Source organism: Puntigrus tetrazona, chromosome 25 (assembly GCF_018831695.1).
Source record: "Puntigrus tetrazona isolate hp1 chromosome 25, ASM1883169v1, whole genome shotgun sequence".
Taxonomy (NCBI): Eukaryota; Metazoa; Chordata; class Actinopteri; order Cypriniformes; family Cyprinidae; genus Puntigrus; species Puntigrus tetrazona.
This window is the reverse complement of record NC_056723.1, coordinates 343,385-365,933: the sequence shown is the minus strand read 5'-3', so window position 1 is coordinate 365,933 and position 22,549 is coordinate 343,385. Positions and strand designations below refer to the sequence as shown.

Here is a 22,549-nt window from a genome sequence, read left to right as displayed (position 1 = left end):
CCTGCGTACACACTGAACAATGAGCTCTGAGCTACCGAACGTAACAAGCGGCGCGCTTTTTAAACTGCTGGAAGACGTCGGGTTGGCTGCACCGGCGACTCCGGGACGATGATGGACAGCCGCATCCTCCAATCAGCAAGCGCGTACCTGAGAGAACAAGAGAGACAGCTCTCGGGGAAAACAGACAAAAAGACCACACAAACAACCAGACACACACAGCACGTAACACAGGCAGACGACAACATAAAAGAGTCTTGAGTTTAGTTTAGGAGTATTAAACTCAGCACACTACATTTCATCCCCCATGGCCCAGGAAACAACAGTTTCACTTTTATTTGTTTTATAAAACTGTTATTTTTTTTTCATAAATCGAGTTGGTTTGGTGGTTTCCGTCCAGGTTTCTCTTCACAGGTCCTCCAGCAGGAAGTACAGTACACCGGGAGGATCACCGGGATCACTTCCACTGATAACAGCATCAGTAGTGGAGAACGAACAATCACCGGATCACTTTCCAGAGGAACATTTGATCTTCTCAACGGATCAGTGTGCCTCCAGGTGATATCAGCTGCAATCTCAACTTTCTTTGACCTTTGCAGGTGTCCATTTGTGATTCCTACACTCCAACGTCCAAGTCCAGCCTTGAACGTAAGGGTCTCGCAAGGAACAACATGGCAGGTGTTCGATTTGTATCTGTATGCCAACAAGAAATCGTGAAGCTTCTGGTTTACTGTGAGCTTTTCATGTCCCGTGGCTCACAGTTCATTCTTCAAGCTTTGCACAAATCTCTCAGATAAGCTATTTGTAGATGGGTGTTAGGGACACATCAATCAATCAATCATTTTTATTTCTATAGTGCTTTTAACAACACAGGTTTTTATCAAAGCACTGAACAGAATAAAGTAGAAGAATACAACGATAGGGATGTATAATGAAGAGAGTGAACAGTTTGGTATTAAATACACTGTTCTGAACGGTGTAGAAAACACAACTTAACACTGATTTCTAGTCCTGTCCTCTTTTAGAAACACAAAGTAGTTTCAGTTTCAACGAAACCCAGCGTCTCCAGAACATGGCGCCCGCAGCAACACTACACACAGAATGATAGCTCCGCCTTATTTCTTTGAGTAAACATGTGGGCGGAGTTATGCAAATAAACCACTCTGTGACGTAGAGACGTGTTTAAACTAGTCTTTTTAGGGGGGTGTGGACAAGCAATCTTTCACAAAGAATATCTTAAAATTAAGTCCTTGCAACTTTAGGGATCTTATCCACACACTAACAGATTATGAAGATCAACATGCAATGCATTTAATAAATGTACATGAACACACATACATGTTTCCTTGTGGAAATGCAAAGGAAATGATTGATATGATACTGATGTACAGGCACCAAACACTGATTGTAAACCTAAACGTCCCAAACAAAGAATGATCCAAATAATATAGTCTCAAGCTAACAATAGATCAATAGGAATACAGCCACAAGGAAAGTATGAATAAACAAGGCTAGGCTAACTACAACAATGCTACATGCAGGTGAGGGACCCGCTTCAGAATATATAGTTCCCAGGAAACAGGAAGAGGAAGTAGCAGCAGAGGAAGCGCTCACAGTTCATCCAGAGGTTAGGGCTCCCTCTGCTGGCTTGGAGTAACACCACCCCGACTGCAAAATAAATACAAATAGTATTTAGATGCTACTATTTACTAACGTTTCTATGGTATAAAAGCACAGCAACTTTAGTTACTACTATTGATTTCAGTCTCTTAAGTAAAATGTTTTGTGACACAAGATAATTCATAACTTGGCGCCTGATGTGAAAAACAGGAGATGTTGCTATTGATCCATCAGTGAGTGTTGTTTTAAACGAGCACATTTTTGGTTTTTGTAATCTTTCATGATAAAATGCGATCAGTCGTTGGAGAAGGGCGTCTGTGTTCTTTATGGCGTTCATTATAACTTCACGTGTGTCAGGAAATGTACTTTGAAGGCTGAGAGAGTGTGTTTTAAGGCAGTGAACTGCTAGCGTACGAGTATCACAACACGCTGCATGATCCGTTCTGGCTGGGCTTCTGCATTTCAGCTAATCTCTCTATTGATCTAGTCCTGGACATTGCTTCATCTCCATCATCTTCTTCTGCACAGCTCGGGCCTGAGAGAGACGATGTGAGACAAGAGATCTGTCAGAGTATGCCTTCAAATCTTCATTCTGTTCATTTAACATGAATTACACGACGGATCAATCATTTCCAAATGAAGTTCACAAAGGAAGACCTGGGCTAACTCCTCATTTCTTTCAATTTCTGTATAGGATTTTAGATTTTTTGTATAGAGTAAAACATTTAATAGCACGGTATTTTTAATATTTGCCCTATAGGATTGGTTCGTCTTACCCAGCTGACTTTCCAAAACTCCATCAAGTTATAAAAACACATTTTTTCTGAATGTTGATTATTGATCAGGCAATTTATTTATTTTACAATAATTTTTTTTCAACGGATAAACATCAAACTAAAATGTTCAAGAGCAAACACTATGCTGTTGTGATAATGTTGTCAGAAGATTATTAGATAACCCTGAACAAACGTTCTGTTTAATTCATGTTTGTTTATGTTAGTTATGGCAGCTTTTTATTGTGTAACAGATTCATTCTCTGCACTAAGCCAGATCTTCTATTTTTAATAAATGCTGCTCTTTGAAACGGTTTAATCATCAGATAATTCTGAAAAATCTCCAAAATAATAAATGACCCTGTTATCTTCTCCTTTATATTCTTCTGCTTTATTCTGTCCAGTGCTTTGATACAACCTGTGTTGTTAAAAGAGCTATATATATAAGAATGATTAATTGATTATCTGTATATTAGTTGAAGAGCAGATTTTACAGAAGTGCTAGAAAACACTGTTTTGTGTGAGAACATGAAGGATTAGTCTTAAGACTATTATCTGAGTCTTATATACCTCCTCCACACAGATGCTTTAATGCATGAAGTATCGAACGATCCTTTATTCCATAAAAACCAAGTGTATGTTCGTCCTCCAGCTGTTTGCCATCGAAGATCAGTCTCAGGTTCACTATGAAGAAAACAGTCATGCATCAACCTTAACAGACTTTTACTGTAATTAGCATCATTTTTACTTCAAATACGGTCCCCTTTAGTAAAATAACAGTCAAGTTTTCTCAGGGTTGTTTGCATTCAAGTCAATGTGAGCCGTCTTCAAGAAACCAAAAGCATGTCTTTATTTTTATTTGATCCTCTAAGGCCGTGTGTTTTAGTTTAAAATGATCTACATATTCACGGCCTTTTCTTTACAGCGCAGGCGACCCTGTGTGGACCGAAAGAGCATTTTACGCTCGCAAGCTTTCTGCAGATGATATGAATTCAGTTAAACACACTTATCCTACAGAAACACAAGCAGGGTCTGCTCTTATAGTTTACACACTTTTCATAAAAGTCTCTTCAGGCTGAAGTGTGTTCTAAAATGAAATTGCACAAATATATTAGAACTGTATATATTTCCATTCTATACATCTGCTATCTTTTTAATAAAAAACCCTCTAATAGTAGTTTTTTTGTTTGTTGTACAATAATAACCTGATCCTCTTACACTAGCTCTTTTAAGAGATTGTGAATCAACACGATGATACGAATTGTTTTTAAATGAATTACATGAAATAATAAAATATAAAGTGTTAGACTCACATTCAAATTCAGGATAGGCCCTTCTTTTAAACTCTCCGACAGTCATGTTCTTCAGTTCTTCTTCTGAATCCACACACACTGTTCTTTCTTTTCCATCCCACCCTTTAACAAAAATGCAGCAGCTCATTTTTAACCTGCTGATCAAATTCAGAATAGAAGATTATTATTATTATTGTTATTATTCAAAATAAACAACACGCTGCTGTTTAGTTTTACTTTCACTATTCGCCCGAGAGCGCGCCGATGCTTTTAAAGGGATAGTACACCCAAAAATTAAATGTGGAGGAGTCTTCATTGTTTTATAAAGAATACCTCTACGGTTTTAAAACTTTACGGATCTTATTTAAGTCAACACCCCAGAGAGAAAGGAAACTTTAAACATGTTTAATATTTGCAACAGACACCAAACTAGAAAGTCCAGAATAGCTAAAGAGCTTTTTTATATTTCTATAAAAAATTAAAAAATGTCATTAGTAATCTGTGTTTATTGTCTCAGTGAAAGTCGAGAGGATCGTTTGTAGACAAGATTCCACGCTCCAACAAATAGAAATCATAACTCTACACACAAAGCATCACTAAATACACAACACCCTACTCTGTAGTACACACACTATACTCCTCTAGAAGTCAAACAACACACAGCCAGCAAACAACAATTAGTCTCAATACCTTCTAGTTACATCAAATTAAGAGACGATATGAACACCTAGCAATACTTGCATTCAATGATGTTTATTCCAAAGTCAATTTGTATATTTTTACTTAAAATGTACATTTGCTTTTGTTTTTACAGGCACTAAAACTTCCACTGGAAATTAGTTTAGAACTAGATGGTAAACTCAACGTGAACATGCTTCATTTATTTTAATTCTAAAAAGCTTTTCAGTTTCGTTTTGGCCGCAGAAGATCATTTTCCTGCTCCACCCAAACAGAAACTATTTACGAGAGCAGGTGTTTGAACGGCAAAGGTTCACAAACAAATACTTGTTTTTTGCTTTGATAAAATCGACACGTGACTGAAAGTTCTTCCTCGTGGACACACCCCGGAACATCTTTCTCTTTATAGACCTTCGTTCAAGAGGAAGCCGTTATCTTTAGAAGCGACTTCAGAGGTAAGACAACGCTCTCTTTGTGGAAATATTTTTATGTTCAAAAAGCCTTAAGTGACTTTTGATGCTAGTGAATTTTCTAGTTGACTGGGTGAAATTCTTCTAAAGTTTCTACTCGTTTCAAAACGTTGTCCAGGTTCAGTCATGTGGGCTGAAGATGACTTGGGACCCGGCGCTCCACCATGTCTCGAGAGTTACACAGAACCAGCAGAGGGTAAAATCTACAGGATGTATCACGGCACGTCCAGAGAGGCTGCTGCAATAATCAGACGGTCTGGCTTCAAGCAGTCTCCTGACGGCATGCTGGGACGTGGAGTCTACCTCAGCCGAGATCTACAGAAGGCCTCCAGATACCCTCTGAATCTTGTTGAGGAGAAGAGAGTGGTTCTGAGAGTGAGGGTCGATGTTGGGAAAGTGAAGAAGATTGACCACCAACGTCATCCGATGCAGAGAACCTGGCACGATCACGGGTACGACACGGCCTGGTGTCCTCCAAACTGCGGCATGGTCCCGAGCGGTCTGGAAGAAGACTGCGTCTGGGATCCGAAACGAATCACAGTCATTGATGAAATCCTCCCCATGAAACAAGGAGCTCCGTCCCGCTGGGCTGAGCGTTACTGAAGCGTGAGACTCATCATTCAGAAAGGTTTTTTTGAAAACGATATTGTAATACAGTGAAACAAATCATTAATAAATAGACTTCACTGACATATCTTTGAGTTGCGTTTTCTATTGTTTCATATTTAATAAATTAATACATTACTATAAATGTATCTAACCATGTCTCATAAACACAAGCAGTGTAATATATATATATATATATATATATATATATATATATATATATATATATATATATATATATATATATACACACACACAACAGAAAGTCTTGTAAGGAGCAAAGTTATTTATTTATTGATGAAATCAAAACCTGACATACAAGAAAACAGGATTTCCTGTGGTTTTTCAGGCCCTTCCTTCCTCTCCTCCTTCTACCCAAAACACTTGCATTATAAAGCATTATATATCAAGTGTCTTGTGTCTCTGTTGTTTCTCATCTTCACGTTTGGTCTGATTTTAAAGGTCTGTGATTGGTAAATTAGTCTCAGTTCACAGCAGTATTACGAGAAAGTTAAAAAACTTTGTAGAACGGTGTTCTGTTGAGGAAGATCTCCAGGAGCACAGGAACCTAAACCAAAAGGTTTTTAAGATTTCTTTGTCTGGTCTAAGTATATAAGGAGAGATTCACACTATGTTCTTCCTAAAAGCACAGCTAGATATATCTCTACGACATGGATTTAATTCACAATTGGCTTCTAATTGTTTTTGTAATGTTGTAACATGGGCATCAGAGGTGGACCTGTATAATATAATAAAAGGTTTAAGTATTATTATTAATATGCTTTATATAATAATAATAAATACGTCATTCAATTTAGCCGTGTATTTTATTCATTTCATTAGTTTTGGTGCCCTATTATGTCATTTTATATAAATAAAACCACGAGTAATAAAGTTTACAATCAATCACGTTGTACTAAAGTTTATGGTGTAATCTTCTGATTGTCTTTTTACTTCAGAGTACTTAAGTCACGATGCTTTTGAGAAACACAGGCCTCGATAAGTGATTGATCTTAACGCTTAAGAGCGTTTCCTGCGACTCATTTCACAGACGCTTTAAGGGTCTCTATCCGTTGGTCAAGAGCTCAAACCTCAGTTTATAGAATGACTCATGACTCCAGCACACGCTCGTTTATTGAAATCCTTACTCAGGGCTGTTTTAATGCAAGTCGAACAAACCTAACATCGGTAGAGCTGGCCTCGTTTTATGGTTGGGGGCCAATGGGGTGGACAGTGTTATTTTAGGGGTGCCGTGGGCCCTTGGAGGAGCCAATGGCTACGATTTGGAGATATAGGAATTGCTGTGAGATACAGGCTGGTCGTTCCGGGACCTTTACGGGTTGCGTGTGAACACACACAGACTTCAGGAAACCACTGGCAAAGAGGATGAAGCCATGATGTGATTAACGATGGAAAGTCTCGAAATATGCAGGAAACGATACATGTGATTCATTTACATTTATTTGCAAATAGATAAACATACCACGGATTTTTCAATAAATAAACGCCATTTAATAAAAAAAAGATCTGAATGCATGATTTAAAATGGAGGCCGTGTTCTCTGTGATTCAGACTATTGCCTTGGCGCGAGTTCGCACGGCAGATCTTCATCGTAGTCATGGCCAGGATTTAAACAAATGAAGCAGAACTCATTGTCACATTCAGGGCAATCCATGTTATTGCATCCATGCGCGGTGTGTTCGATCAGCACGCCGCAGGAAGTGCATGCACGGATTTCTGGGCAGCGCGCGTTCTCGTGAACGTCTGTTAAAGAGATGATCGGACAGTCTTTCAGCAGCTTCTTGTCATTGCTGCATCCCGCATTCCCACACCGATCAGCTCGATTCAGAGACTCTTTCCATTCTCCCAAACAATTCCAGCAAAACTGGTAGGACTCTCCGGTCCTTTCCGTGCAAACAGAGCACTCCACACAGAGATTGGAAACATCGGACCTCTCGACGTACAAGCTACAGCCGGGACACTGAACGAGGAAAGAGGCGTTAGACCACATTAATGTTACAAGTCAGCAAAATGAAATATTTCACTTACAACCCTGAAGTCCACGATCTTCTTGGCCGTGTTCGTCCCGAGCTTCTCCTCGAAACTCAGCTGCTCTTCGAGAGTGAGTTTCGCCAGCTTTCTCACTTCGTCGTAAGGCCATGTTTCTTCACACAACGGGCATTCGAACTCGGTCTGTCCCTGAAATCAAACACCAGAGATCATAATTAGACTTTACAAATTCAATTATCACGTTCAGTTATCACCTAAAGACTCATCTCAGGTCAGGGTCTCCACTAATGACTTCTGGATCAGGGTTGATTGAGGAGACACAAGTTTAAATTAAATTTAATAACAAACTGTTCAATCTCTTCATTATACATCCCTGTCATTGTGTTCTTCTACTTTATTCTGTTCAGTGCTTTGATGCGACCCGTGTTGTTAAAAGCGCTCCAGGAACGCTCCGGGGGCCTCCAGGAACGTGGTCGAGAACCACTGATCTAGTCCAATCTTCGTAGAGGTTAGTCGAAGTTGCTTAAACGAATTACAGTGATACAAAGCTCTCTTAAGATGCGCAGAGATTCACTCACAGAGTCCAGCTGAGATTTGCAGCAGTCGGTCAGAGAGTTAGGATCAGTCACGTGACCGCATGATAACACTGCCCTTAAAACACCTGGATCTTGATCAAATTCATCTGAAAGGGATAAGGCTTGGTCATAAAATGTGCTGTATTCATTTTCAGAGCACAGAAGCCTGGACCAATGTAAAAAAATACCATTTTAATGCATCGTTTAAAAATAAAAATTAATAAAACATTCTCTCTTTAACCAACGTTTGTACTTCATTTAGAAGATTGAGTCTCAGAATAATCTGTGCTTTAAAAAGTCTTTCATTTAAACACATGATAAACAAGAAGTATCAGTTTAATCAAATATATTCAAATTCTGCTGTAAAGCAGCTCTAAAAGAAATGAATAAAAAAAGCGTCATTATTTAGATCAAATTCGTTTTTTTCGTCACTATATTATTTCTGAATAACTAATGCATGCAGTGGCGAGAGACTCGATGATTATATAAAACCTCGTGTGTTTAATATATTTATAAAAATCAGTGTTTACCGAAATCGCTTGGTTCTGACACGAGTTTAATCCCTTTGTCGTGTGGAGTGAACGTCTTCAGGGTTTCAGACATCTTCTTCATCTTCTGTGTTTCCTAATAAAGTCCGCTCGGTTTCTCGTAAAAGGTCACGTGTTCACAGGAATCACCGAAACCTCCTTCAAGGGCCGTGCAGCTTTCATTTAGGTCCTTCAAGACTGCCAGGGTCTGCGGTATCTCTCTCAGAGTCCCACGCTGAAACGTCTTTACGAAACACTTAAGATTCACATTTGATTTGACGAGCACTGAATCGAAACTACTGAAGGTGTAGCGGAACACTGCGCATGCGCCGCGGGAAAAAACAGACACGTGTTAGCAGCCAATCACGACCTGGCAGGCGGTCAAAACACCTAACTATAATACACTATAATAATAATACACTAAACACTAAATATATATTCTTTAACATCTGTGGTGCATCTGAATTCAACATATGTTTAATCATTATAATCTTGAGACATCTGACATGTTTTTTTACAACTATATTTAGGATTAAGTTCATTCTTTAAAACGAGTCGGACTTGATTCTCACCCTTACTGGGATTCTACGCTTGTTAAACTCAATTTAAACAAACATTAAAAGTGAAAAAGAGTTCATGCCTAAAATATCTTTATAGCCAATTAGTATCCTGATCAATCAATCATTTTTATTTCTATAGTTCTTTTATCAACACAGGTTTTTATCAAAGCACTGAACAGAATAAAGTAGAAGAATACACTGACAGGGATGTATAATGAAGAGAGAGAACAGTTTGTTATTAAATGAAGAGACGGTCTCTGGAATCAATTCACTGATAATCTCTAGAAGTTAAGTGTCCCCAACAAAGAAGACAGAGGAACCAGAACCCCATCCATACAGAATAGACAAAAAAAAAACCTTGGGAGAAACCAGACTCAGTTGGGGCCAGTTCTCCTCTGACCGGACGCCCAGCACTTAACTTCCTGTTCAGTTTTAAACACAGCTGTGTCAGATAGTGTGTGTGTGTGTGTGTGTGTGTGTGTTTTTGAGATGTCTGCAAGACGTATTACTTAGTGTCTGCTCATCTGGGATACACCTGTAGATAAGATGTCTTTAAGATGTTTATGATTTAGAGTGAATGTAAAAATAATATCTGAAAGATCACTTCATTGTACATGCAGTGTGTGTGTGTGTCTGTGTGTGTGTGTGTGTGTGTGTGTGTGTGTGTGTGTGTGTGTGTGTGTGTGTGTGTGTGTGTGTGTGTGTGTGTGTGTGTGTGTGTGTGTGTGTGTGTGTGTGTGTGTGTGTGTGTGTGTGTGTGTGTGTGTGTGTGTGTGTGTGTGTGTGTGTGTGTGTGTGTGTGTGTGTGTGTGTGTGTGTGTGTGTGTGTGTGTGTGTGTGTGTGTGTGTGTGTGTGTGTGTGTGTGTGTGTCTGTGTGTGTGTGTGTGTGTGTGTGTGTGTGTGTGTGTGTGTGTGTGTGTGTGTGTGTGTGTGTGTGTGTGTGTGTGTGTGTGTGTGTGTGTGTGTGTGTGTGTGTGTGTGTGTCTGTGTGTGTGTGTGTCTGTGTGTGTGTGTGTGTGTGTGTGTCTGTGTGTGTGTGTCTGTGTGTGTGTCCGTGTGTGTGTGTGTGTGTTGTCACTTCTGTTGAAAAGTTCTTTTATTTCAAGTCATTAATTTCAGTCAAATGTTTATTATTCTAAGTACACTTTGTAACTTCCATATAATATCAGTGTATTCTCTTCATGTGCTGGATCTCATCACCTGAACCACGCTTGCTTTATTGGCTTCATTCCCCGTCTCTTTCTTGATCTGATGAACTTTTCTTCCAGCAGGAACCTCATCTTCTTAAAGAAGCGGTGACCCGTCTTCACGAGGAGTTCAGTTCAGAAGAGACACAGAAATACGTCGCTTTGGATAAAAGCGTCTGCAAAATGACTAAATGTAAATGTAAATGTAAATAACCTAAGAGATTTTAGTGAGGATCCAAAGAGAAGCTTACGATTAAAAGGGATTTAAGCGATGTCACATATGACTATTATAATGTAACGTTAAAACATCGTAAACCAATCAGCAAGGGCTTATCTTAACAGCCCCGAAATAACCATCAGTTGGAAATTATGGATCGATAAGAGCCTGTGAGGAAAGATCATTTTATTGAAATATTGCCACAGTTAAGATGGCAGCCGCCAGTTTCCTTGATCCACTTTTATTTATGGGAAGTAAAGATATCATACATTACACATATACAAGGCAAAAATACATAGCTCTAACGTTTAGTTCCCAGCCCAAACATCTTCACTTCAGATTTCATGAACATTCGTGGTGTACTTGATTTCAACATCCTTTAATAAAACCCGTCCATCGATTATAATCCTGAGACTTTTATAACACTGCTCTCAGAGAAACAGTGATTGAGTTCAGATTGAGGTTATAAAACATCTACACCAGCATCTTCATACGACCTCCTTGACCTTTCTGCTCTTGAGAACTCTTCTTTTTTCTTTACAGGAATCTAAAAGAGACAATAATGCAGACGATAACAATAAACACACCATCTATACATGTATGTAAACATCTCAGGATTTAGACCAAACATGACGAGGATCACGTCTTCTTATTCAGAGCCGTATTGAAGCAGAATTATTTTTTTTGCATCATGCATCATTTTCAAGTCATCATCATAAAGCTGTAATATGTTACAAAGTCCTTATTAAAGCTAAGGGTTATATTCTGACCCATTTTCTTTGGAGAGCAAAGGGAGTGCCATAAACATCTGTTATTATGCCATCCAAATGCTTACATTCTGTAAAGAGACCATCTTTCAGATTATATATATAGATATATATATATATATATATATATATATATATATATATATATATATATATATATATAGATAGATATAGATAAATAGATAGATATGCATTAGTATAATATGCATGAGAGTTCAAATATGTGACTTTCTTTTGTCTATGAAACATACAAAATGTTTTTCTCTGGATAGGAAAAAAGCAAAAAGACACACTGAAAGGTGAATAAATGATTACAGAATGCACTTTCTCTTCACAGTAAGGTGTATAAGGAGCAGTACCTCCTCCGGGCATCTGGAGCACGATGATCAGAGCAGACAGGTGCTCAATGTCACACGACTTAAAGGTCTGACCGTCTTCCAGATCATTCTGACCGAAGATCACCCTCAGTCTGTCCGGATCTGACAGAAAAGCAGACGATTACAGAGATATCTCCTCTAGACGTTCCTCCCTGCTCCTGTGAGAGTTCCTCTACCTACCGTCTACTCCGGGGAACAGACTCAGAGCTTTCTCCTTCAGCTCTCTGATGGTGAGCTGCTCGAATTCCTCGCTCCCTGACGCCACGGACAGTAGTTTATACTCGTTCTTGTTGACCCTGACTCGGACCTGAAAGGCCATTCTGCTGCTGTTTGACTGAAACACCGTGAGAACAAACAGGAAAATATATCCTTCATCAAACGCTTTCTCTTTCGCTTCTAACAGCGAGCTGCGAGGGCGTTCACTCCAGCCTTCGCTCAAGAAACAAATCAAAACATGTTATAAGAGAAAGCCATTTGCCCTGTTTTATCATTATCTTTTTAATAAAAGGCATCGGCGCATTTCAAAGATGAGTCTTTGTCGATTAACTTTATAGAAAAGTGTTTTAGGCAGAACGTTTGAACATTTTCCAGGCTTTAAATATATACACTATGTATTTGTGGATAATTAGATAATATCAAATAAAAACCAAACTAATATATATATATATATATATATATATATATATATATATATCTGATTGCGTTTAATTTACTTTTATTAAAATGAACAAAAGACATGTATTCAACAGATCAACACTCAGAATGTTTCCATTGCATTTAATCCATTTAAACATTTACTGAACAAACATATTAGGAGCAGTGAGTACACACAACACACACACACACACACACACACACACACACACACACACACACACACACACACACACACTCACACACACACACTCACACACACACACACACACACACACACTCTCACACACACACACACACACACACACACACACACACACACACACACACACACACACACACACACACACACACACACACTCACACACACACACACACACACACACACACACACACACACACACACACACACACACACACACACACACACACACACACACACACACACACACACACACACACACACACACACACACACACACACACACACACACACACACACACACACACACACACACACACACACTCACACACACACACACACACACACACACACACACACACACACACACACACACACTCTCACACACACACACACACACACACACACACACACTCTCACACACACACACACACACACTCACACACACACACACACACACACACACACACACACTCACACACACACACACACACACACACACACACACACACACACACACACACACACACACACACACACACACACACACACACACACACACACACACACACACTCAGCCACAAACAAAGACTCTCATTACAATTTCTGTTTATTTATCAACATCTGTTAACCTTTACAGTAACTTCAGCTATAATAAAAATTAGCAAACACACAAATATCCTATATACATTCCTTTCTACTGTTATTCAGGAGAAGTGGAGGTTGATGTCGGTCTTCTTAGGGCACAGAATTGTTTTGCCTGGGCGCGACCGGAGCGGAGCACGCGATGAAGTGTGTGGATGTTTTCAGGCAGTCCCGGGCAGATCTTAAACAAGCAAAGCAAAACCCCTGCTTGCATTCACTACACGACATTATCTTGCAGCCCTTGTTGTGTTCTATCAGCACGCCGCAGAAGGGACACGCGCGGATCGCCGGACACCGCACGGGAGTATCGGTGCCCTTGTGTACCACCGACAGCAGCGCGACCTCGGGGCAGCGTCCGAGCAGCTCCCGGTCAGCTCCTCTGCATCCAGCGTTCCCGCACTGATCAGCTCTGGGTCGAGGGCCTCTCCACGGCCTCTCACACATCCAGCAGAACTCAAAGACTCGTCCGGTCGTGGCTGTGCAGACCGAGCACTCCACGCACAGGTTAGATCCATCTGACCTTTCGATGAAGGCGCCGCAACCAGGACACTGCACACACACACACACACACACACACACACACACACGAGACAGAGATGCACAACCTCAGAAAACCGTCGCACATGATCATCCGTGCACTATTAAAAACCTCACAAGATCAAAGCGAGAAAAGCAGGTACATCCTTGAAGTCCACGATCTTCTTGGCCGTGTTCGTCCCGAGCTTCTCCTCGAAACTCAGCTGCTCTTCGAGAGTGAGTTTCGCCAGCTTTCTCACTTCGTCGTACGGCCAGGTTTCCCCGCACAGCGGACACCTGAATTCAGTCCGCCCCTGAAAACACACGCCAGAGATCACGGTTAGTCTTCGGGTCTCCAGGACAAGGACGCTGCTTTATAGAGGAGTTCACGAACATCGTTGAGCTGAGCTCTGCAGCAGTCCGTCAGCGTTTCTGGATCTATCACATGACCACAAGACAGCTGAGCCCTTAAAACCCCCGGGTCATCATCAAACTCATCTGGAAAACACAGAAAACTCTGAAAAAATGACCGGAAGGACACGAACATGACAATGAAATCAATATTTCTGAAATGCATGATGTATAAAAGCATGCTAGTCTTAAGTTTCACTTTCACTTTTCATCAAAACCGATTTACATGCGGTGCAAAATCAAGGAGAACAGCGTAAAAACCGTGATTGCTGAACTCTGAATGTACTGAAAACCCGATCTAAACCGGTTTAAGGTTACTGTAGTAAACTCGTGACGCCATCGAATCGTTTGATGCCGATATGTTCAGCGCCTTTAACTCGTCTGCATGAAGTCATCCAGACCTCCACGACCAAACCCCACGTCGTCTTCATACTAAGGTTTTATTAACATTATTATTTCTTAAGTCTCTGAAGCAGAAGACACGCGCACGCCTCATAATAAAGCATATAGATGTATGAAACTCACCGATGTCGCTCGGTCTTGACACCAACCTGATGCCTTTGTCGAAGGGAGTGAATTTTTTCAAGTCTTTAGACATTTTAAACGACGTCTGTTTGATTCCGCGTCGAGTTCCTGCGTCACGTGACGCCTCAGATCAAAGCGAAACTGGTTTTTATCTCTTTAAGGGTCGAAGGCTTTTTCCCTTTCTTTTAACAGCAAAGCCTTGTTTATGCATCTGTCGTCTGCTGAAGGTCTCCAGGCTCTTGGTACGGAACTGCTCTTTATCTGTTATTTTCTATGTGTATGATATTCGAGTCATAAAGTCATTGTGTAGCAACAGAAACTGAAGAGCTCTCAAACTGTTTTTTATCTTTTTCTTGTTCTTGCATGTAGTTATTATTATTATTCATTTGTACAGAGCGTGTTCTTGACTTATAAAGACTCATCTAGGTAGAAATGCTTCGTAAAATCTTGTGCTAGACTTAAGGATACAGTAAGGGCATCATTACAGGAGCAAAGTTCAAAACTGATGAAGGTTTAAGGAACTCATTACTTTTAAAAAGATCTGATGTATAATGTTGGCTTTATTACTAGAATAAGGAGCTCTGCCGTTGAAAATCTAGATACATGCAGACGACGAAGCTAATTCGTACGACTTCATGTGATTTTTGCTAAATTGTGTTTATTTTACGTGTTGCTGATTTGCATGAATTTGTATGAATGAGGTGCACCTAACCTGCCCCTAGACCTACCTGTCCCTAAATCAAATCACGTAAAATACGTACACATTGGTCGTAAGACTGCGTTGGATTGTAATATATCCCTGTATTAAATATTAATTGCATTTGGTGAGCATTTAAATGGAATGTAATTGATTCAGAACCTAAAGAAAGAGTCTAAAGAAAGCCTTTAACTAACTTTTATTGGCATGTTGACTAAAGTTGTATTCGTCAAGTTCCCTGTCCTTTTCGTAAACTTCATGAGCGCCAAGACAGAGAAAGAGCAGCTGTTTCAGGGTTTTTTTGAGAATAGTAGAGTAGACACAAGAACATCGATGACGTCTGAAAGACTTTAAGATGAAGGAGGATGTGGAAGAAGGTGGTCTGCTGGAGGCGTCTGGAGAAGCAAAACAAGCAGAAGAAGACTTCTCCAGCTATCATCATCAGCTCAAAGCCTCGGTGATGTTTATAAAAAAAGACAGATGACAACGTTGTCATAATAATTCACAAGTACTTGTAAAATGCCCGCTGTATTCATGCTTCTATAGATGCACGTTTATTTTCACAGATTCACATTATTGTAGTTTAACCAGTTGTTTTCAGAGTCTTACACTTTGAAATTCTGTTGCACCAAATATCCTGTTAACACGTCAATGAACGGCCAAAATGCATTCTGTTTTCGTTTTAGTGGTGTATGTGAAAAATCCTCAGGAGCTTTTCTAGCTGCTCCAGGTGTGTTTGATTCGGACCGGCGCTGAAGTGTTTCATGCCTGAATTGAACTGAATTAACCTCTAAAGCTCATTAGAAATACAGAATTTATTAATTCCATTCATTCAAGGCACATTTTATCTTGAAAAAGCTCATGACATAAAACAAGCCCGGACTCTGTTGTTCACTCTTTTGTTGACTCTGCTGTTCAATCTTTAAAAATGAATCTTCTAACCTTTTCTAGTTTGCAGAGGATACACTCCTGGGAAACCCAACAACGGATGTCTCACCGTATCCAAAGTATTACACAGTTTGGGTCGTGGCGTACTGATCCAAAGAGTAAAATATAGGTACACCAATCAAACGATAACATGCTCATCACAGAAGTACGGACCACCGGTTACATTCAGTCTGAAACTCAAAGCTTGCGGTGAGTTTCTTCAACACTCAGTCCTCAGTAAGCTGGTTTTTCGCTCGACTAATACTTCAGGAACCAGAACTTAGCAGTTACAGCCTCACAGCTCTCAGCTTGTCATGTTTGTTGCCTAAATTTCAAACAATTTTTCATCCCCACAGTTTGGTTCGTAGCGCAGAACCTGCAACAGTCGAAGGAAAAGCAAATGCATGCGATGCCATCCCCGGCGAAGGAGCGAGACGAGACGCTTCTTCAAACCAACGCACAAGACACTCGGCCTGAAAAACACACAGAAGAGGACTTGTGTTCTGTAGCTATCACCGAACGCTCCCCGGCCGTGATGAGTAAGCATCTATTCCTAACACTTATTAGAGTTCGATTGCTCTGTTAGATTGTAACGTGAACGCCTGTGTATCAAGGATACGTCGGATTAGAGAATCAGGGAGCTACCTGCTACTTGAACACGGTGCTCCAAATACTCTTCAAGACGGAGGAGTTCAGAGAAGCTGTGAAACCGTACGACTTTTTCTTTGCTCTAGTGCTGCTTCCATCGCATGAATTAAAAGGATATAACTAGTGTGTTTTACAGGTACGCCACGAATAATTCCAGTTCCACCATTATTAACTGCATCGCACAGTTATTTGAGCGTTTGGAGCCTAGAAAGGAAACCATTGCCACTACTGAAGAAATCACAGACGAGCTTGAAATCAACGGTAGGTTTAAGATTCGAAGTGAAACACGATTTCTTAACACCTTTCCAAAACAACAACGCTTTAAAGTATGTACTCTCTCAATGGGACGGCACTTTTCCAGACCTTTTGAGTCTCAAATGCTATTTATTTAAACTACGTGAAGACCAAAATTACTCCTAATGTTGTCCTGACTAGTCAAACAAAGTCGTCTGAACAAACGATTTCATGTTAAGGCTTTGTGAGGGTTTTTTATCATCATTGTCAGTTATTTGCTGTTTTGAGGTCAGCGTGTCCAGTTTTGAGGTCTTATGTTTGTTTGTTTTTTACAGTAAAATGCATTTACTGTAAAACACGTTTAGCATTTTCCACCCAATTGCATAATTCAGGCATCGTGTTATGTCTTCAGTTTATAAACAGGAAGATGCTGCAAAATGTCTTCAGAAGATACTTCAGAAGATACAGAAGAATGACGGCTCTTCTGAAATTTCTAAGGTGTGTTCAGCGCCTGCAAGTACCTAAACGTTCTTCATCAGATACGTAGATTTATCATTGCGTCTGCATGCTATGTGTTTGATGTGATCTATGTGCTAATGCATCTAATCCATATCTATCTATCTATCTATCTATCTATCTATCTATCTATCTATCTATCTATCTATCTATCTATCTATCTATCCATCAATCTATCTATCCATCTATCTAATAGATCTTTCAGGGAGTGATGGCTCAAACCACTATTTGTTTAAATCCAGCCAAACATGTTTCTCTGAAGCAAGTTAAACCCTTTTTCATTTTATCAATTTCCTTGGATTCAGAGCCTGCTGTACACATGGTAAGCATCTAAAAGAAACTAATCCCTCCGTAGAGATCATATTAATATGAGATGAAATTATATTACAGGTTCAGTGTGTGTCTAAACTGTACTTCTAGCATATATTGATCACGTCTTACATTAATTTGCACTCGTACCTTTTAGGAAGTGTGTGTTATAGTGAGACACTCAATGGAAATGAACAGGAATTTGAGAAAAATTGATAACTTTGAGTAAAATTAAAACATGTTGCATGGTTTTACAGCTGAAACGATGCATTGTTTTTCATAGAATGAATGAGCTTTCATAAAATAGTCAGCTAAATTACTTCTAAATCTGGAATATTTTTTTCACTTATTGCTTGTTTATATAATGTTTGATCGTTTTTATGCCTTCAGGAAAACCTAATAAGTTTTTCTTTTGTATTTCAGCAAACGTGCTTTGATTCGTATTTTGCACCAATCAGCATGTGCGGGGAAGACCAGCTAGTGTACTGTAAAGACTGTGAAGAGAAGATGGAGACAGAAATCGTGAGTTTAGCTTCATTAATAATATATACACGGTAACCTCTTTTTAAATGTGACAAACTTAGAAGTAAAGTTCTCCTGAATAAAAGTCTTACCGTGACTGTGCTTGGTTTATTCTGTACGGCATTCTTTTATAAATCTGTGATGTCTTTCAGATCTCCAGTTTGCAGGAAGTGCCTTCAGTTCTGGTTCTGCATCTGGAGAGATTTGAGTTTGATTTCGACGCCATGCGCTGCGTGAAGAATTACTCCTCGGTGCAAATCCCTCCTCAGTTACTGGTGGAAGTACGTTCAGTTCGCTTTACGGTGAACTCATTTAATAGAAAATGACGTAATTACCTGCATGACTGACCGTCTTCAGTAGGACGTAAGATAGTTTTAAGAAACTTCAATATTTTGCTGCAAAAAATGTAATTGAGGAAAACAATAAACGTCACATTTATTGAGCGTAAAGCTTCACCTCCATTGAGTAACAGACCTTTCACCCCAAATAAAAATAACTAATCATTTACTCTCCTCCTTGTTCTTCCAAATCCACTTTAAAAGTCTTCAAAAAACAAAAACAATTGTTGAACAATAACTTCTAATGAGTCGAGAGGTTTAATCCTAGTCTTTTGGAGCAATTACTTCATGAGACGGATAAAGATAACAGATAAAGCAGATTTTATTGACGTAAATGAAACAGAAGCTCAATCAAACAGACTTTGTTGGTTCTCACAGAAGTTCAGATGTGTCTCAGAGATGAAGAAGAACCTCTTTTCTTCTTTCCCTTCACCATGTCTGATCAAGAAACAGAGTAAATGTTAGCAGTACTGTAATGTTATCGTATCACCCTGAATGATGAGCGAGTGACCCGACCAGATCATTCAGTATTAATAGAAGCTGTTATTGTTCTGTGTTTTCAGGAGGACAGCGGCGTGAAGCACTCGTATGATTTGTATGCTATAGCCAATCATTCTGGTTCTCTGGACGGAGGACACTACTATGCCGACATCAAAGATCAGGACGGCTGGCATCGGTTTGATGACTCCGAAGTCAAGAGACTTCAGGTGCATTATTATTATTATTATTATTATTATTATTAGATATTTTGGCTCTACAGATTCTTGCCATTTCCCAGATATTTACTCATCAGTAGTATCTGATAGTGGTTTGCACTGTAATGTAACTGCGTGATCGAATTGTGAAACAATATTTATATTTATAAATAAATGGTTCTCTTTTTACTGTATTATCTCTTATTTTTCAGATGAATTTGACCTGTGATCCGGACATATACAGCGATGAAGCCTACTTACTGTTGTACAAAAAATGTGAGTCTATATGGAAACGGTTTATAATCACACTTATATCACCATCATCTTACTTATATTATTCCTAACATGTCGTTATCATGCATCATCCTGAAACGAATATACTAAACTTAAATTAGTTACAATTAGAACTAAAAACCCCCCGATATTCCACTTTATACCTTCTTATAGCTATAAATGACTCTGAAAACACACGTCAGTTAATTCTCAGAGTATTAGTAGACGGTCAGGGTTAACAGAACGAGTAAAAGACTATATATCCATCACAATAAAAAGTGAAGCAGACACTAATACTCCGTTCAAACCAGAATCATATCCACAGAACATAGTCCTTTCTCTACATGTCGACACACAGAAACGAAAGGTTTCGACCAGGAAGTGAAGCTGGAATTACAGATGAGTCAGAATCACGTCTTCATTTCATTGATCTTTGAAACTTGGCAGACCTTTAACTTTCACAAACAGGATGGCCATATTGCTCATGCTAAACTTTCACTAATTTAACTTGAAATAGTCTCTTTACACAGAGATTGTACTTCCATCATCTTCTAAAGAAAGAATAAATATCGTGTGTTTACTTCACAGCCTCCTCCGTCACTAAAAACACGTTTAAACACCAGAAGAGACGCTCAAAGCGTAAAAGGGACAGTTTCTCTGAGGTCGGTGAGACGGAGAGTCCAGAGAAACGAGCAAAGACTCTTATAAGAAGTGAAGACGACTCTCGGCCTGCGGTGAGTGATAAACTAGATCCTCTGGATGAGTCCGAGACTGAAGCAGAGAGAAGAACCGATGCTCATCACGGCCAAACCACATCAAACCATTCATCCGATGAGAACGACTCAGATATCGACTCTGAAGAAGGGGAAGAGCGCGGTTTTAACACCGAAACTGAACCAGGCACCTCACCAGACGTGAGAGATGAAGCTGTACCAGAAAACCAAAGGGAGGCCGTCACGATAACGATCAGCGATCACGATCAGCCCACATCAAACATCTCTGGAGAGAATACAACAGGCACGGTTCTCCTGAAAGACAGCGACGCTGAATCAGAGACTGAATCGAACGCCTCACTAAACACGGAAAAGAAATCTACGCTGGAAATGAAGTCGAAGGACAATCCTTCTAGTGCACGTCAAACCTCTTCTAGGAAAGCTCTCGTGAAATATTCCATCAGCATCTCATCTTTATCTCTTCTTGTTTGTCTTGGCCTTGTTCTTCTTGCTCTTTACTGCCCGCCTCACTTACTGATGGTTGGCGGCGTTGTTCTCGTTTCTCTTCTTTGTCTTCTTCTTGTTCTTCTGGTCAGTTGTGTTGTGTCTTACCTGCTCCCCGTGAGGTTTACTTCAGGCAGAAATCATAACTCGCAGCAATCTAGTGTGATATGATTTTCACAAAGACATTTCCTCAAACACTTCTCGACGTTACTGAATCCTTATAGTTCACCTGCGTTGCACAAAACACTCAATAAAAGGTTTTACCTGTAATAAAATACTTGTTTTCGTTTTGTTAGTATTTGTGTAGCGTTAAGCATTCAAATGTATTCAGGATTAAGACAAAATGTGCAATGGAGCTGTAATTTAGTATGAGAGATGCATCTTTTGATCGAATGATGAGTTCTGTAAGAAAATCTAAAGGATGTATTCAGAAAATGATGATGTCACTGGTTTCTTGTCGCTCCTTTTTCAATGATTCAATGAGAAAGTGGTGTATAGAAGATCTGGGAGCATCTCGAGAATCACGTGACTTTCCAGAAGAATGTCTCATTGGAGAAAATGAAACTGAGACGTGTTTTCTAGAAACACCTGGGGCAAAGATTGTAAAGCTCATCTCGTCAGTCCTTGCTCTGTTTTAAGTCTATTCTTGTAAATGAACTGAGTCTCTTTATGAATGAAGAAATGAATCTGGAGTTGAGAGAAGACTTGTGGCCCGTCACTGAATGATTCGATTTAATTTCATTACGTTTCCTTTCAAATACAAAACACTACAGATATGCTAAAAGTCACAAACGGAGGCAATGTTGAGTAAAGAGATTTTTCTGGCCAGTAGGAAGTGAAATATATGAAGTAGAATATACAGCCTGGTGTTGCTTTGCTTTGGTTTGTTTATCTGACATTAAAACAGTTGTCTGTCATCAAAAAGTCTTCAAAAAATGAATGATCTTATATATGTGTTGATTAAATACCGCAGCTGGAAGACTAATCATCAACGTGACAAACAAAAAAACTCCACATGCTTTCAAACTTTACTCAGTGAAGCTCAACAAACTGGTTTTGAGGAACTAATGGCACTCAAACATGAACCACGTGAACGTTTAGAGAAAAAGCTTATTGTTGAGTCTCACGCAAACAGATGTGACACAACAGACTCAACTTTAAAGGGCATGTAAGGCGTTTCCCATCGTATCGACGAGCACCAAACAAGACGTCTGTGGGAGAAAACCAACCGTATTTATAGTTACCATTTAGGAACATGTTAGTAACATAATAATCATGCTAAAACATGGCAATAACATGTTAATCATGCTAGAAACATGCTAGTAACCATGCAAGGTACAGTATCAACCACATAGCAACCACCTAGAATGCCCTAGCAACCATTCTGAGGTCCTTGCTATCTATCTATCTATCATTAGGCTTTTTAAAACTTCGTAAACTTATTTCTGACTGAAAATATCAAACTTTTTCAAACTTTCTGGTCAGGGCTTTGTTTGTCTTTATCTAGTCAGAATGATGCTATTCTGTGACATTAACGATGCGTTTCACATTAACTACCTTCAT

General features: G+C 39.5%; 4 protein-coding genes across 6 annotated transcripts; 1 reads left to right on the top strand and 3 right to left on the bottom strand.

Moving 5' to 3' along the window:
• Window positions 1-244: 244 nt before the first annotated feature.
• On the bottom strand, window positions 245-3,938 carry LOC122331207 (polyubiquitin 9-like). Of its 2 annotated transcripts, XR_006248140.1 has the most exons (4): window positions 3,704-3,938; window positions 2,961-3,074; window positions 2,032-2,152; window positions 245-1,665 (listed from the first exon to the last, which is right to left on the bottom strand). XR_006248140.1 is itself a non-coding variant. In XM_043228731.1 (3 exons), exons 1-3 carry the CDS (start codon window positions 3,828-3,830, stop codon window positions 2,037-2,039), a joined length of 357 nt encoding a protein of 118 aa, XP_043084666.1. In that variant the 5' UTR covers window positions 3,831-3,938; the 3' UTR covers window positions 1,672-2,036. The 2 variants fall into 2 exon arrangements, 1 of the variants encoding a protein (XP_043084666.1); XM_043228731.1 differs by lacking the exon at window positions 245-1,665 and having other exon boundaries at window positions 1,672-2,152.
• A 2,941-nt stretch (window positions 3,939-6,879) lies between these two features.
• Window positions 6,880-8,864, bottom strand: LOC122330375 (potential E3 ubiquitin-protein ligase ariadne-2-like). Its single transcript, XM_043227318.1, has 4 exons — window positions 8,552-8,864; window positions 8,025-8,128; window positions 7,486-7,635; window positions 6,880-7,417 (listed from the first exon to the last, which is right to left on the bottom strand). The coding sequence occupies exons 1-4, from the start codon at window positions 8,631-8,633 to the stop codon at window positions 7,010-7,012; spliced, it is 744 nt and encodes a 247-aa protein (XP_043083253.1). The 5' UTR covers window positions 8,634-8,864; the 3' UTR covers window positions 6,880-7,009.
• A 4,241-nt stretch (window positions 8,865-13,105) lies between these two features.
• LOC122331103 (probable E3 ubiquitin-protein ligase ARI7) lies at window positions 13,106-14,735 on the bottom strand. The gene is made up of 4 exons (XM_043228558.1): window positions 14,611-14,735; window positions 14,069-14,172; window positions 13,839-13,988; window positions 13,106-13,707 (listed from the first exon to the last, which is right to left on the bottom strand). Exons 1-4 carry the CDS (start codon window positions 14,681-14,683, stop codon window positions 13,252-13,254), a joined length of 783 nt encoding a protein of 260 aa, XP_043084493.1. The 5' UTR covers window positions 14,684-14,735; the 3' UTR covers window positions 13,106-13,251.
• On the top strand, window positions 14,179-21,824 carry LOC122331102 (ubiquitin carboxyl-terminal hydrolase 21-like). 2 transcript variants are annotated; one of them, XM_043228557.1, is made up of 12 exons: window positions 14,179-14,522; window positions 16,259-16,444; window positions 16,591-16,773; window positions 16,849-16,945; window positions 17,019-17,143; window positions 17,529-17,614; window positions 17,829-17,954; window positions 18,365-18,463; window positions 18,616-18,744; window positions 19,365-19,508; window positions 19,709-19,772; window positions 20,358-21,824. In XM_043228557.1, exons 3-12 carry the CDS (start codon window positions 16,635-16,637, stop codon window positions 21,155-21,157), a joined length of 1,809 nt encoding a protein of 602 aa, XP_043084492.1. In that variant the 5' UTR covers window positions 14,179-14,522; window positions 16,259-16,444; window positions 16,591-16,634; the 3' UTR covers window positions 21,158-21,824. The 2 variants fall into 2 exon arrangements, with proteins under 2 accessions (XP_043084492.1, XP_043084491.1); XM_043228556.1 differs by lacking the exon at window positions 14,179-14,522 and adding an exon at window positions 14,715-14,852.
• The last annotated feature ends 725 nt before the right edge of the window (window positions 21,825-22,549 follow it).

Excerpts from the sequence above, each read along its gene's own strand:
- LOC122331207 (XM_043228731.1), bottom strand. The coding sequence starts at position 3,830 with ATGAGCTGCTGCATTTTTGTTAAAGGGTGGGATGGAAAAGAAAGAACA. Across the intron at positions 3,075-3,703 it reads GGCCTATCCTGAATTTGAAT|TGAACCTGAGACTGATCTTC; the intron begins GTGAGTCTAACA and ends TTTTCTTCATAG. Across the intron at positions 2,153-2,960 it reads AAAGCATCTGTGTGGAGGAG|GCCCGAGCTGTGCAGAAGAA; the intron begins GTATATAAGACT and ends CGTCTCTCTCAG.
- LOC122331103 (XM_043228558.1), bottom strand. The coding sequence starts at position 14,683 with ATGTCTAAAGACTTGAAAAAATTCACTCCCTTCGACAAAGGCATCAGG. Across the intron at positions 13,989-14,068 it reads GCAGAGCTCAGCTCAACGAT|GGGCGGACTGAATTCAGGTG; the intron begins GTTCGTGAACTC and ends GTGTGTTTTCAG. Across the intron at positions 13,708-13,838 it reads AGATCGTGGACTTCAAGGAT|TGTCCTGGTTGCGGCGCCTT; the intron begins GTACCTGCTTTT and ends GTGTGTGTGCAG.
- LOC122330375 (XM_043227318.1), bottom strand. The coding sequence starts at position 8,633 with ATGAAGAAGATGTCTGAAACCCTGAAGACGTTCACTCCACACGACAAA. Across the intron at positions 8,129-8,551 it reads GTCAGAACCAAGCGATTTCG|ATGAATTTGATCAAGATCCA; the intron begins GTAAACACTGAT and ends TATCCCTTTCAG. Across the intron at positions 7,418-7,485 it reads AGATCGTGGACTTCAGGGTT|TGTCCCGGCTGTAGCTTGTA; the intron begins GTAAGTGAAATA and ends TTCCTCGTTCAG.
- LOC122331102 (XM_043228556.1), top strand. The coding sequence starts at position 14,816 with ATGCATCTGTCGTCTGCTGAAGGTCTCCAGGCTCTTG. Across the intron at positions 17,615-17,828 it reads GCTCTTCTGAAATTTCTAAG|ATCTTTCAGGGAGTGATGGC; the intron begins GTGTGTTCAGCG and ends TCTATCTAATAG. Across the intron at positions 18,745-19,364 it reads CTCCTCAGTTACTGGTGGAA|GAGGACAGCGGCGTGAAGCA; the intron begins GTACGTTCAGTT and ends CTGTGTTTTCAG.